At 46.6% G+C, this 15,975-nt stretch overlaps 1 protein-coding gene across 1 annotated transcript in view; it reads right to left on the minus strand.

Moving 5' to 3' along the window:
- Window positions 1–15,975, minus strand: part of MAP2K4 (mitogen-activated protein kinase kinase 4) — a 76,033-nt gene that overhangs the window by 12,437 nt on the left and 47,621 nt on the right. Inside the window, exons 4-7 of the mRNA XM_061365285.1 lie at window positions 10,231–10,350; window positions 3,640–3,759; window positions 2,377–2,428; window positions 1,973–2,100 (exon numbers count right to left, since the gene is read on the minus strand). Coding sequence (XP_061221269.1) covers window positions 1,973–2,100; window positions 2,377–2,428; window positions 3,640–3,759; window positions 10,231–10,350 — 420 coding nt within the window. The remainder of the gene's footprint in view (window positions 1–1,972; window positions 2,101–2,376; window positions 2,429–3,639; window positions 3,760–10,230; window positions 10,351–15,975) is intronic.

Raw genomic sequence — 15,975 nt, forward strand, 5'->3', positions numbered from 1 at the left:
AGAAGCATCCCTGTGGTCTGAGATGCAGATACCCAACCTCTGGTCAGAGTAGCTGGGACTGCACTGGCTCCCACCCTCTCCTGGCATCCCACTGGTGCTCTCAGCACCTCACATCCCACCAGCACAACAAAGTGGGCAGCTCTGACCATCTTCCTTGCAGAAGCTCTGCCCTCTCCAGCCTCACAAGGTCTGTATTTAAACAAACTGCCCCATTTCACCATTTGCTGCAGGTCTGGGGCTTGCACAGACTTTGCTGTATTACAGCATCTGTCTCCACTAACAGATCTCATCTGTCCTATCCTGTCCAGCTCATCCAGTAACTAGCTCTGCAAGAATGACAGTGAAAAGAAAAGGTCAGATGCTCTGAAAGGCAGACTGTGTACTTGCACGGATCAGAAATCAGGGCAGACAGGTTTTGCCTTGGACACCCCAGTGAGATAAAAGCCCGCTACCTGGACCAGATGGGCACTGTACCTTAAAAGAGAGAGAGACTGTCTTTTTCTGTTTCCTTGGTGGCAGATAAGAGGATTCAGAAAGCACTATTTTTCAGCATATGGAGCCGTAAGATGAGAGTTAAATACAGCCACTGAAATTCAAGTTACGTTGGCAGCAGCAGACACAGCTCCTTGCAAGAGGTCCCTTCAGCTCACATGAAACCAAGAGATGTTTTCAAAGCAGCCCAACGCACAAAAGGGTTTAAAACTTTCAGAGAGCTCCAAAAATCACCCCCACAGCTTTCCCCTGAAAGGGGAGGGAGGAAAGGAGGGAAGCAAACAGGCAGGACAGACTTGCAGGAGCCACTGCTCAGCCTGAGCCATTCCCACACAGCTGCTCTGCTGCTGCTGCTCTCTGGAATCACATTCTCCTGGAATTAAGTTCTGGCACACTTTGGTATTAAAGTGGTTTGCAAAACTCACTGTAATTCTGCTCTGCAGTAACTCCTGTGACATAATCCTACCGCAGCAAATGGATTTCTTGCGGACCAAGAGCACCCCACACCCAGACAGCACCAACCCCTCCATGTGCTGTTTGATTTGGAGCATGAAGGCACGTTGAAGCTCTGAGCTCCAGCAGCACACTGGCAGCAGTTCACTGCCAGCACCAGAAGAACCCAGCTAAAATAAAGGGCATTTGGTCACTTCGCCACTGCCTGGGTGCCTTAACTGATGATGCCAACAGCAGCGCTCAGCCCAGAGCTTCTTCTGGGAAGGGGCTGCTCATCCCACAGGAAACAGGCTGACACTTCAGGCAGACCACAGGCATGGCCATACTGAGTCAGGTCTGCAGAAGGAAGCTGCTGATTGTCAGGGCTGAACACGTGCAGCTTGTGCCCAGGCAGCCAGGAAGCCCCCAGCACCCTGGCCTCTATCAGCACCACTGTGGCAGCAGGGCCAGGGCAGGGACTGTGCCCCTGCACTGGGCACTGGTGAGGCCGCACCTCAAATCCTGTGTTTAGCTCTGGGCCACTCACTCCAAGAGACATTGAGGGGCTGGAGCGGGGCCAGAGAAGGGAATGGAGCTGGTGCAGGGCCTGGAGCACAGGGGTGATGGGGAAGGGCTGAGGGACCTGGGGGGTTCAGTGTGGAGAAGAAAAAGTTCAGGGGGGACCTGATGGCTGCCTACAACTGCCTGACAGGAGGATGGAGCCAGGAGGGGCTGGGCTCTGCTCCCAAAGAACAAGGGATGGGACAAGAGGAACAGGCCTCAAGCTGCACCAGGGCAGGTTTAGATAGAGCTGAGCAACAATTCCTGCCCCAGAGGGTGCTCAGGCATTGGAACAGGCTGCCCAGGGCAGGGCTGGAGTCACCATCCCTGCAAGCATTCACACCCCGTGGAGATGAGGCCTCAGTGCCACGGGTTAGTGGTGGCCTTCACAGGGCTGGGGAACGGTTGGACTCGATGCTCCTAAATGTCTTTTCCAACCCAGCTGATTCTGTGATTCTAAGATCCTGCCCAGCTCATTCTCACTCACCGCCATGTACGGCCGGCACCCTGCATCCCGCGTTTTGGCAATGGAGTCCACAAGCTGTCCGCTAATGCCAAAGTCACAGAGTTTAATATTCCCATTTCTGTCCAGAAGAATATTGGAAGGTTTGATGTCTGCAAGAGAAAGGCATTTAAACCAGTAAGTCACAGCCAGAGGTTTCCATGTCATGATCAGCAGCTGTAAAGAATCAACCCCTTCAGCGCTGCACAGTCACCACCCCTTGGTGGGATGTGCTAACTGGGAGCAAGAGGAGCTGGAACCAGCCCCAAAGTTGCCATGTGCCCAGATGCACCTTGACATCTCACTAATCACGCTCTGACTTGAAACAAAGGCCACTTAAAAAGTCTTGCAATGATTCTTGTAGGCAAGAAGGAAAGACAGACACTCACCTCTGTGGATGATTTTCAAGTTTTCTTTTAAGTGGTTTAGTGCTTTCACAGTCTAGGAAAGAAAACCAGATGAAAAATTAGCAAATGTCCTAAGATTCCTGTGATTATTCAACTTCTGGAGCCCCCAGAACAGGAGGGAAAGGCATTAAATATGTTGAGATATCAATGCTGTAGTATGCCATGTATCACAAGCATTTTTCTCTCAACCTTTCCTGCAAAGAAGTCATAGGAGGCAACATGCTTAACACCCATCACTTATAACCTGACAGACCACAGTCTTCCAGAAGGGAGCAAGGGGTGAAGACAAGCCATTTCTCATGCAATTACCTGGAGTAGTAACTTATTTCAAGCCCTATGCTGTACTTTTTCAGTAGCTAACAACCGTTCCCATTCCACTTGCAGAACAGCAACACTCTGGGGAGCAGCAGCAGCTCTTCTGATTTAACCATTCACCATCAGATGGAAGAGACACCCAGGAAGTCTGATTTCACAGGATGGTTTAAAAATAAAATCCCCTGAAAGTTTATTATTTTGATTCATTTTGCTTCTGCTGAAAAGATCAAAACCCATGACCAAAGGAGTGGCTTGTTGATGGCAAGAGGGTGTTCGTGTTGTGCTGCAAAGCTCTCTGAAGCTGTGCTGTGTAAGTCCAACACTGAAGAACAACACCCAAAGACTGGTCCTTTCTGCTTGCCCAAGCCCGTGGCCAAGTGTTTAGGTCATGAAAAGCTCTGCCAGCCTCTGGGGCAGCTGAAGGGCTGTCATTTCTTACACCTTGCTCCTCCAATGAGGTTTCTCCTCTTGCAGCAGAAGCTACTACAGCCCATAACAGTTTGGCGGGTTTCACATGTCCTGGCTATAAATGCCCAATCCTCTGTTCCCTTTACAAACAAGGGAAGGAGAGACAGACCATCTATTTTAGGCACCTTCCTTGAGATGAGACAACCTGCACCTAGCTCACACTGATGCCATCACCAATGCACCTGAAAGAGGGGGCTGGTGACAATGTTCAAGTAGAGCAGGAAGCTGGTCCTGGGGTCTCTGTGTACTGATTACAGACCACAGGATCTGCTTTTCTGTCCCACAGTATGCTTTGGAAAAGTCAGAGTATCCTCCAGGATCACTCAAAGCCTGGTGCAATCCAACAGCAGCAGTCCTGCTGCATGCAGATCAACCAGCTTTTTCACATGTGAGTGGAAGAGATCTGAATCTTTCCCATTAGCTTCAACAACATATACAAAAAGGTTTAAGCAAAATACTCACAGCTAAAGTGATTTTGCCTAGGATTTCTTCTGGAATAACATCATCTAATACACTATATACATATTTGTAAAACTTATCAAACGAGGTAGACATGAGCTCCATACAGATCCAACAGTCACCCTGGAAAGAGAAAAGAATCTTGTTACTGCCAAGATAAAAAAGATAAATAAAAATTTAGAGAGCTTGAAGAGATCCCTTGAATGCTATAACACACACTAACAACCACATGCATTTCATAGGAAGGATGGAATGGAAGACTCACCCTTATAAGCTCCTCTCCCCCACACTCACCATCTACCTGACTACCTTAGACCTGATAACACATTTTAGACGCCTGAACCTAGATGAATCCAAGTCTCACAAACTGTTTGGCTCTCCAGAAGGCTGCAGGCACAGTGAGAGACCAGCATGCACAGGAAGACCAAAAATACCCCTTCAGGGTATGAGTACCCTGCAGAGGACAGCAGACATCTCACACAACATTCGGAGATACCATCTGAGCAAGAGAAAATGGAAAGAAACCCAAGTCTGTGGTTTTGTTGATTTGCATCTTACGGTTAGACAATTTAAATGCAGAAAGTTGTAAAGTGTACTAAGTATCTGTGTTAAACCAAGCTAAGCTTACATAGCACAGCTCTCCTGAGATCTGTACATCAACCCACTCACAGTTTGGTGGCAGTAAGAAATGGATTCCCACACTGTTGAAGGGCTTCATCTTTCATTTTAGTATGTATCTACCATATGGTGATGGACAGCTCAGCCATGGACTGATCTTAAGTTATTTCAAGGGGTTTTGAACATTTTAGCTCCAGTTGAGGATGACAGAAGGCTTTTCATGAGCTGTTTTTGTAGGCTCTCATGCACTTCAGGCAAGTCTTCACTGCTAGAAATACTAAAACACTAGATCTAGACCTACCTGGTCCCCACTAGAAACGACAGACTCGCACCTATCTTCTACAGGCTGTATCACCATGAGTGGTAAAAATGCATTAGCTGTCAAAAGCTAAGAGCAGAAGAGTTGATTTGATTAGTGATTCTCTGAATCACTGGTTGTCTCATCCTGGCTAAACACCACGTACAACACTGATGTGAGGAGCAGCAGCTTGTGTCATGGTGCCCTGGCTGCTGCATGGTCCAGAGCAGGGGATGCCTGTCTGGTTGTGACTAAGCTGCACACTCTTGTGATATACCCCCAAAAAGGAGAGGAGAAACTTCCCAAGTAATTATCCTACAGAAGATAGATTTTCCCTGACCAGCCAAAACACAAACCAACCGAACTCTGTATTAATAGATGGAAATGAAGTTAGGGGAAAAACCCTAGGGTATGGGCATGCTGGAGGTGTGGCAATGCCCCGTGCTCCCATCCTGCACACCTGAGTCACTTTCTGTTGGAAGAAGTTACCTGGCCCTCATGAGAGTCAGGAGCAACTCTCAAGTTACATGTAGTAGATGGAAAACCTTGTAGAGACACAGGTTTTAAGGCCAAAAAGGGCTTTTCTGCCACTCGGAATGACCTCTTGTGAAACACAAGCCAAGGAACTGCATCTGTCTGCATGCCTCCAGGCCAAGTGCTTGGTTTAGTGGGAACTGAAGTGTCCACCAAAGGTGTCAAGCTCTGCACATCCAGAGACAGTGGTGGAACCCAGCTTGGTCTTGGCGTGCTCATACATATGCAAGGCTGGTTTCAGCAATACGGACAGAAAACTGCCACCAACATCAGGGATGCTGCTGCTTCAGTGACAGCAAATCCATCCCCACCTCTTACAGGAGAGGTCTCCCTTCTGACAAGAGGGGATGTGTTCTCCTAGGAAGGGCTTGACCTCCCGTAGGCTGGCTGGGGAAGACGACTGTTAGTTCAGAGCCCATTTTACACTTCTCATTTGGCACTAGGCTTTTTACAACAGCACAAGGCAGAGCAAGAGCTAATGTCCCCCACCCAAGGGAAGTGGCTGTTACAAGCCTGAGCCCAAAAAGTGCACATTCTACCCAAAACAAAGCAGAATGGATTGACTGAAAAGGTGCAATGCTGGACACAGCAGCAGAGACACCACAGTGAAGGAGGCAAGTGCAGCACAGCAGGAAGAGGGCACGACCAGTGCTTCAGGGGGCATGGAGAAAGGTGAGCTACTAGAGAACAAATGACTGGCTATGGATGAATCAATTCAGACTGAAACTGCAGGGAAAAAACGAGGCAACACATGCAGAGAATTTAGCTTTCCAGCACTGGCAACAAAGGCAAAATGCAGTTGAGGCACTTCCATATTATCCAGAGTGACTCAGAGGCAATGTAGATCCAGCATCAGTGTAAGTCAAGTGTGTCTGGAACCACATCAGATCTCTACAAGCGCTCTGTGTGTTACAAGCCACGTGTGTGCTACCAAAAAGTCTATAATAAACTGCGATCCAAGGTTAATTTAAGAATAAAAACCTCTATATGATCAAAGGCAATGAAGGAAAGACTTGGTTTGCTTGGTCTCCTGAAGTATATGTTCTATAGAAACCCTGGATTGGGGCATTTATTGATCTGGTAATACAAAAATCTACCTGATCAACAAAAAAAGATAAGAGACCTTTCCAATTCTGCAGCTTCAAGATTCAAACTTCTGCATGTTCTTAACTCCTTCTGGGTTTAAAAGGACTTACCCATTGGCAAAGTGGATGAACATCCCTGAGAACTGGGTGGGGACAACAGTCACCCAGCCACTTCCTGATCAAATACAAGAACATGCTCATGTAAAAGAGGAAGTTCTGCTTTCAGGGGAGCTGAGGACAAAACCATCCTACTTTCTCTTTAGGTCTCTTCGATCAGGTTGTTTTCCAGTTATAAAATTACAAAAAAGCATCTTAATTTTCTCTTCCCATCAGAACTATTCTTCCAATAATGTATTTTAATCCTTATTGGGTTCCCAGGTGCTAATGCACCTGTAGGCATTCCAAAAACTCTCCAGAAACCTGCACATCTCATTCAAAACATCACTGCCCATCTCCAGGGTGTACTGAAAATCTGCTTCACCAGCAACTTCTCAATGCAGAGTCCCAAGTTCCCGTGTCACAAAGATGCCACCCAGCTGGAGTACAGCTTGGCCTGGGAGTCATGGTGGCACCAATCCGAACATGAGAAAGCAATGTGCTCTTGCTGTAAAGAAGCTGAACAGCATCCTGAGCTGCATTAGGCAAAGCACTACCTGCAGGTTGATGGAGGTGACCCTTCTCCTCTGCTCAGCACTGGTGAGGCCACACCTCCAGTGCTGCATCCAGTTCTGGGCTTCCAATACAGGAAAGACATGGACATACCGGAGAGACTCCAGTAAAGGGCTACTAGGATGACTGAGGGACTGGAGCATCTATCCCATAAGGAAAGGCTGAGAGAGCTGGGACTGTCCAGCCTGGAGAAGAAAAGGCTCAGGGGGATTCTCATCAATGTGTATAAATATCTGAGGGGAGGGTGCTGAGAACAGGCTATTTTCAAGAGTCCCCAGTGACAGGGCCAGAGGCAACGGACACACACCAACATGCAGGAGATTTCCTCCAGACATCAAGCAACACTTTTTCCCTGTGAGGATGACCAAGCACTGGAACTGTTTGCCACTGGAGTCTGTGGAGTCTCCATCCCTGGAGATATTCAAAACCTATTTGGACATCACTCTGGGCAAGCAGTCCTACATGGCCCCAGCTGAGTTGGTCAAGGCAACCTCCAGGGGTCCCTTCCAACATCCACGATCTGTGATTCTGTGGTACCATCAACAGACCCATAGAATCCCAGACTGATTTGGGTTGGAAGAGACCTTAAAGCTCCTCCAGTTCCAACCCCCTGCCATGGGCATGGACACCTTCCTCTAGAGCAGGTTGCTCCAAGTCCTGTCTAACCTGGCCTTGAAATTCCTGCCCCAAGTTTCCAGGGATGGGGCATACAAAGCTTCTCTGGGCAATGCTGAAGGTTTATCAAATTAGCACACTGCAAGGAGTGGCCAACCTTTTTATGCAAGTTGCATCTACACCAGTGAGAGGGAATGAAGAGTGTCATCGCCCTCACACGGAATCACAGAATAGTTAGGGTTGGAAAGGACCTTAAGATCGTCTAGTTCCAACCCCCTTACCATCCTTATGCAGCTCAGAAGACACTTTTCCTCTGGACTGGGGACTGATCTCAGGGACAGATGCCTTGAGTAGTGCCAGCGCAGCCTCTATAGAAATAGGCTGTTGTGCATCAATAGCAAAAAGAGCAACTACCTTGTATCAACTGACCATGGATATGTCCCCAAACACACCACAGTGAGCACTGTGCTACTGACACATCTATACCAGCCATCATCTTCTACCAGCAGGAGTTCTGCACAGGCCACTTCTCCTGCCTTCCCAGGCATGTTTTGCAACTTGTAATGAATTTGTCATGGAATTATCAACTATTGAGCTTGTTGGTTTAACTTGGCTTGCTGCACTCGCACTGCGTAGGAGTTCCGGCTGCTATCCCGAGGCAGACAAGGCTTTTTTTCCTCCTCCTCTCTAAAAGAAAGTGTCCCAATCATTGCAAGTACCCTAGCAATCATAATTTGTTCTCCCCCTCCTGTCAAGCACTGCTTTGAGGTAACAAATGGACATGAGTAACCACATCCTCTTCAACACAGTATCTCTGATGACTGATGTGGAAAGCTCCATGTGCATCTGCAGGAGACAGGACTCTCACTGACACAGCACAGAGAAACCAACTGGTTCCATGGGGCCAGTGCGAACCACATGAAGCTCAACAAGGCCAAGTGTAAGGTCCTGCACCTGAACTGGGCACTTACCACTGTAAGGACTGCGACATGAAGGGATTGAGAGGAGCCCTGAAAGAAGGACTTGGGGATGGTGGTGGATGAAACACTGCACGTGAGGTGGTAACATGCGCTTGCAGCTCAGAAACCCAACGGTGTCCTGGGCTTCATTAAAAGCAGCATGGCCAACACGTTAAGGGAGGTAAATCTTCTCCTCTACTCTGCTCTGGTGAGACTCCTCCCTGCACTCCTGCATCCAGCTCTGGGGGCAACAAGAGTCGGATACGGACCTGTTGGAGTGGGTCCAGAGGAGGGACATAAAAATAATGCAAGGCTGGAGCACCTCTGCTATAAAGATAGGCTGAGAAACTTGGAGCCATTCAGCCTGGAGAAGAGAAGGCTCCAGGGAGACATTATTGCATTATAACTTAATTATAACATTATAACTTAAAGGGGGCCTATAAAAAAGATGGGGACAGACTTTTCACCAGAACGTGCAATGACAGGACAAGGAACAATAGCTTTAAACTGAAAGAGGGGAGATGTAGATTGGACATAAAATAAGACATCATTTAGAATGAGGGTGCTGAGGTGCTGGCACAGGGTGCCCAGAGAAGCTGTGGCTGCCCATCCCTGGCAGGATTCAAGGCCAGGTTGAACAGAGCCTTGGGCAACACGATCTAGTGTGAGGCATTCCTGCCCATGGCAGGGGGTTAGAAGTGGATGATCTTAAGGTCCTTTCCAACCCAAACCATCCTGTAATTCTGTGATCGAAGAAGCAAATGTGTTAAGATGCCTCCTGCTGAGGGAAAAACAGGACCACAAGACAATCACTATCAGAAAATGCTTGCTGAATGTGTAAGAACACAACTAAGGAGAAGTATCTGTGTAGTAGTTTTTGCCTATCCAAATCCAACTCTTCATACTCACAGAGGCTGCCACAATAACATGCGTGTTTGCGATTACTTTCCTCACTGCAAGCCAAGATACTTGGCTGGCTTCATAAGAAGACCTTGAACAGGTTTTTCCCAAGTTGTTTAGTATTCCCACTCTGCAAACTGCCAGCATTCTAGAGCTTAGTTAGTTCTGCTGCTCTGCAGCAACAGCTCACTCACTAGAATGGCTGCCTGCCTTTCAGAACAGCCCATGGCAAGGAAATCCAGTGAGAGTTCCTGAGCACACAGACACAACACCTTGTTCAGGAGACACTCAGCTACATACAACTGAAGGCTATGGCAAGGTATCACACGCACTTCTGCAAACAGATTCTACAGGCCACTGCCAGAGACAGAAGACTCTGATAGGAGTGTTGGGTCTGACCCAGCACGATTGTCCTTGTTTTCTCATGTATTTGCATGTACAAACCACTTCAAGGCAGATGCATGTCTGGGAGTCTCTGATACAGCCTGGTTCTGTACATCTATTAGATAACCTTGTGGGGAGCTGTGACTACTACCACAACAACCACCTTCATTACAGGAACAGAGGTCCTCCACATGTTCCCATCTCACAACCAATGCCATGAAGCACATCAGTCTGCATGGGAGAGTCACAGATGCCAGAGCTCATCACAAGAGAAGAAAAGCAAAAAAGAAAGAGACTCAGATGCACAGAGACGTAACAACAACCGGGAGTAGCATGGATGTGCTAAGCAGCACCCAGACCTCTTGGTCTCTTGGTTCAATACCCTTGATTAAAAGTGGAGACCTAAGAAACCTGACACAAATGAACTTTTTCATCCTTATTGCAAGTTGGAAACTGCAAAGGGGGGAAAAAAAAACAACCCCAAGGTAAAACCCAAACTCTGCTATGAATGAAGCAAGTTTGGAGTGCCCACCTCTCTGAAGAGCGCGCCATAAAACTGAACAATATACGGGCAGTCACTGCTTCGCATTACTACATCAAGGTCCATCAGAAGCTGCTTCTGTTCCTTTTCATCCACTGTCGACCGAATTCTCTGAAAGAGGAAGAGTGGCAGAGACTTTATCACTTACGTGCCATTACTGTATCCTCAGACCCACTGCTGGAGAAACATGCCAGGGACCCCAAACCCAGGGCTGAGTAGGCAATCCCCAAAGCATGCTCACACATGCTCTATAGAAAATTAAGCTGTGTTCTCAACTAAGAAATGCAACCAAAAGCCCCTAAAGCCATTTAACTCATATAAAATCTATAAAAACCCCAGTCCTCTCATGAACACCAACATTTTTAGATGAAATGTCAGAATGAAATTCAAGAGCAGAGATTTCATGGAAAACTACAGCAAACCAACAGATTCAGCCAAACAAATTCCCACACAGTTCTTGGCCACGCTGGATGAGGCTCAAAGGCTGGTTTGAAATTTAACCAAAGAACACTATGTTTAAAATCTCTAAGACAAACACAAAAGATAAAAAGGTCTTAAAACCTACCACCCATGGTGGGCAGGGGGAAAAGGGACCATCACATACTGAAGGGAACACACTGCTCTGGTGATGCTTACGGTGGGCAACAGTCCTGTGGGCTCTTCTCATAAAACTAACAACACTTTACCTAGTACTGGGGTCTAAGGAATATTAACACTATATAAAAGATATATATAACTATATAAAAGATATATATTTATAAATATATATAATATATATATAAAATATATAAATAAAAAATAAATATATATATGTATGTATACACACACATACTACGTGTATATATATGTATACACACACTATACTTATATATACACTATATTTAAAGTCTCACTTGGGCTTGAAAGAACAATGCAAATTTGAAACTAGAAAAACTACGTATTTAAACACGAAGCTTCTTAAATGAAGGATGGAGAAGACCATCCACAGTTTTCCATGTGATTTTACAGATATATGTAACATCTTGCACTAATAAATGCATTCCCTTGATCACAAGGTGAGGAAAGAAATGATCTTGAAGGTGTGACTCATGTTGAAAAAAAAGCCCATTTTAATAAAAACATTAAAATTTGGCAGAAAGTCCAAAGCAATAGAGGTAGCTTGGACCCTCCTTGAGGAGAAAAACTATCTGGCTATCCAAGAAAGAAAAGTTATTTAAGCTTGTGGGAAAAACCTGCAGGAAACCAGCACCTGCTCCCACAAACTGCTGGTGGCATCAAGATCGCACACTTCAGCAAGCACAAGGCTAAGAACATGAAGGTACTTTCAAGTCTGACCATTCATAGAGCATTATCTGAGAAACATAATTATGCACCTGAAGACTATTTTACGATGACCCACATAAAATAAAGACAGTTTGGACACTGTAGTTTTCCTTACCTTTGGTGTATCCTGATTTTTTGGTATTTCACCACACGTTCTTAATGTTTAGTAGCTCTAGTTTGGCCTAGAGCAGCAATTATCATGTTGATGCCCTTTTCCCTCCCAGTGAATTCTAGGGAATACTCAGGAAAAGTGGCAAGAGACTTGCCCAGCACACCCCCAACTGCAGCATCCGCACCCTGCTTTGCCATGGAGCAGGTGGGATTTTGTAGTCCCAAACAGAGCAAGAACATGGCTCAGTGGATGAGTAATGCCACTAAAACGCTTCACCTCTAGGTCACTGGTTCAAGTCTGTTTCACAGAAGCTCAGGCATGCCACTGAAGAAAGCCTGGTGTATTTGATTATTTCTTCGTCCTGTGTCTATACCATATAAAGCTCTACAAATGCTAAGGCTGAGCAGATTGAAGGCCTCTTTCTAGGTGGCTCATCATCAGCCTTAGGTGAAATGAGCATGCCACTGCTCTGACAATGGATGCCAAAACCACTATGGAGAGACCTATAAGGAATAGTTTAGTCTCTCACTGAGCACTCTGAGAAGTTCACCTTTTGTGAGGAGCAATACCAAAAGGAACTTTTCTCCACATTGTAACTCACATCTCCCTTCTGTGCCAACACCATGTCTGTCTCCAAAGAGCCTCTCCTGATCATCCAGCAAAGACTTCTCTGCACTCCCCTTGTATCTGCACAATCCTGTCATAGCCATCCTTACAACATGCTCTTCAAACTTCTCAACTTCCCCTGAAAGCATCACCTCCACCTCTGATGTTTCCTCCTCTGCTATTACTTCTCCAACTCTGGAAAGTTGTGAAATACACGTTGTAGAGAGGAGGTGGTTTTAACAGCACCCCAGACCAACACGGAACCCAAAGATTCATTCTTTTCCCCAAAACAATCACCCCAGGGAGCAAAAGAAACTGCAGGCAGAGGACCCAGAGGATGCAGAGTGGGTTTGCTATAGGGTAAAGTATCCAGGCAGACATGGGAGTCAGAAAACACCTTGAGACAAAAGCATGGATTCCCCAACAAACACTACTTCAGGGATATGCCTCATAATGATACAAGGCAAGATTGGGAGGTCTCATACAAGAGTGCTGGAGACTGCTGAGGGCCAAATTCAAGAGGAGGGGAAACTCTCAGGAGCAGCATGCAGCACCACACTGAGTGGAGGTGAGCCCAGGCTGGAAGAGATGGCTTTGTAACCATGGAGCCTGGTTACAATTCCCCAGGTAAGGAATGAGTGAAACAAGGAAGAAAGAGCAAAAGGTGACTGAAGTCAACAGTAGCCACTACCCGAAGAGCACATGAGCCATAATGCCAATTTGCTATCTAACTCCAAGGCATACTGCAAGACACTGCAGCAGCTACCACAGACTCACTCCCCCAAGAACATGTGAGAAGGCAGGGAAGGAAGGCACAAGGTGAGGCAACAGCCTGAAGGCACCAAGTAAGACAGGGATGGACAGATCTGACTTAGCTTCAGGTCTTACCTGAAGAACTTGGTCACTCTACTGCATGTAGTCACTGACATGGCCAAACAAGCCACATCTGGAAAAAGTGGGGTTTGTAGTAGAAGCTTATGGAAAGTCTCTTTTTTAACAATTCCTTGTTGTCCTCACACTTAAACTGCATCCAACCCTTCAGAGGAAAATTCTCCAGCCCTTTTAATACAAACATAAGTTAGGACAAAGCCTTCTGATAATAGGAATAAGAGCTCTGAAAGCTATGCTCTGGGCAACATCAACAACAAAAGGATAACCTATGCTGTGGACTGGACCACTCTCAAACCAAAAACCAGACAGATTGCAGAAACCAGACCCAAAACAGAAGCCACATCATCCAGCCCAGGTACACACAGAAAGATTCAGGTGCAGTGGGTAGGGACAAGTTAAAAACAAAAGGAAAAGAAAAAGAAAGAAAAGGAAAACGGTATAAACACCAAACTAAAAACCAGCTCCTTGAGTTGCAAGACTCAAGCGGTTCCGGGCAACCTCATCTAGTTGAAGATGTCCCTGCTCACTGCAGTGGGCTTGGACCAGATGAGCTTTGGAGGTCCCTTCCAACCCAAACCATTCTGTAATTCTATGACTCCAAGACAGGGCAACTCCGTCCTGTGCACAGGGCTCACATGTGTCCTCAGCAGGAAGCACAGCCCAGCCCTGAACAGTGCTCCCAGGGGATGGCTGGGACTGTGGACACCAAACCAGCAGGAAGCTGGGGTTTTACCCACTTGCTGCTGAGGGTGAAAATATTTATATACTGCTCCAAAACACATTTCCTACTGACAGAAGTATGTCAGGTCTCCACCTTCTCTTCTAGTAAGGGTTCTTGCTCTCTCCCCATTTCCTTTTAGCCCTTACTCATTCACTGCCTCCCCAGTGGGCTACCAGCAAGGCTTGGAGCACTGGTTCCCCAACTCTCAATCAGCTACCCAGCCAGATGAGTGAAACAAAGTTCTGCTCAGTAAACCAGAAGGAGACAACTTGGGAAAGGGTGATGAATGGAAATGATGATTTGCAATCAAGCCAGCTTGCAAAAAGCCCCAAGACTTCAGAAGTCAGGTGGGAAATCAGAAGGACAATGGAATTTGCCCCTTGACTGAGCTACATACACTGAGGTGTCATTTTGGTGGGCTTTTATGGGCCACCAAGCACCCAGGTAAGGATGGAGAGATTATGGATATATGAACAGATGTTAAAATGCCTGATCACAGGGGTATCTGATACTTAGCAACCTACCCCAGCTGTGAGACTGCCACCAGATAAAACCTGTGAAAGCTGAAGACATAACATCTGGTTTAAAGCTATGGATGAAAGAGAGAGGAAGCACTGACTACAAAGCAAAATTACATGAAAGACGCACTGTGCTCTGAACAAGGAATGGCTCCACAGCTTACCGGCTTCTCCAGGAAGAATGGGGATCTTTTGTGGGCACCTCAGAGGCTTGAATTTTATGGATATTTAAGCAGTGCCTTGGCCAGCTTCCCTGATCATTCCCAGATGATCCTGAACTGCTGCTGGTTTTCTTAGGACGAGCTCGGAGCAGAAGTGGAAGCCCACCTGCAGTCTAGTCAAAAATACTGCTAGTCTAAGCAGAAAACAAGAAACCAGCAATGATATCTAAGGACACTGGCTGGAATTGGATACTAGACTCCAATACTGCAGAGCAGTACTAAATCAGCTAGGCTGATTTATACAATTCATGGAATCATGGAATAGTCTGGATTGGAAGGGACCTTAAAGATCATCTAGATCCAACCTGCCATGGGCAGGGACACCTAGGAACTCATATTAGAAGATACAGGGACACATTAGAAGATACAGAAAATTCTGGTATATGGCAGAAAATCACTACAACTTTTGGGTTCAGGAAAAACCAAACACAAGGACTGTGGACAAAAACATCCTCTCCCCAGCTGGCCTGATGTCCTATTCCTGACTGCAAATGAATGGAAAGGAGGTGCAAGATGTTTCCATGAGGCCATTACAAGAAGCCTGAAGGTCAACCAACACACAAAGCAGTCTGTTTGTCTCTCGATGGTGTATGTTCCAGACAGCTGAACTGGTTGAAGAGAAACTGGCAGAAGCTGCCAATGCTGAAGCCCAAATGTCAGAGGCATCCCTGCTGCAGGGCAGGAAGGGGCTGCCTGGCCCTGGGGGCTGATGGGGAGCAGAGCAGGAGGTGGTCAGGACAACACTGCCATGCTCAAGCTCCTGCCCTGCTTTAAATACTTATTTAGCTTGTGGACTCTTCAAACAAGAAGCTTTCCTGGCCTTCAAGAGCCCTTTTTAAGTATCCTGGCTAATAAAACCCTCACTTGGTATTACATGCAGTGTTCAAGTAAAAGTCCTGCTCACTCCCCAGTTTTTGTTCCAGTTTGGGGTTTTTATTCATTTCTGCTTTTATGGAAAAACCAAGTATGTCAAAGATCTTTCAAAGTTACTTTGTGCGTGTGTGTGAACTATCCCCAGTGCCAGAGGGAAAGCTCAGCACAGAAAGAAACCCCCCAGCTGCTGGGTGAGCTTCCCAAGAAAACAATTTCACCACAATAAAACGAAGCTTCTCATTCCTCTGATGTGCCCAAGACACATCAGAGCAATGAGATCTGTTGGTAGCCTCACGAAACAAGATGCACAAACCCCTGGAGCAGCTGGGACAAGAAGAGGTGCCGATACTGGAGGGCAAATGCAAAAGGGGGCTGGAAGAACTGCAAAGAGCCTTTGGAATAAACCCAGGAGTGACAGCATAGGAGCAGATCCTGAGAAGGGACCAGGTCTCCCCGCAGAGTGAAGCAGCT

This window comes from Neopsephotus bourkii, unplaced genomic scaffold, assembly GCF_033783945.1.
Source record: "Neopsephotus bourkii isolate Nb327-2 ecotype Australia unplaced genomic scaffold, CSIRO-AGI_Nbou_v1 NB_5, whole genome shotgun sequence".
NCBI lineage: Eukaryota > Metazoa > Chordata > Aves > Psittaciformes > Psittacidae > Neopsephotus > Neopsephotus bourkii.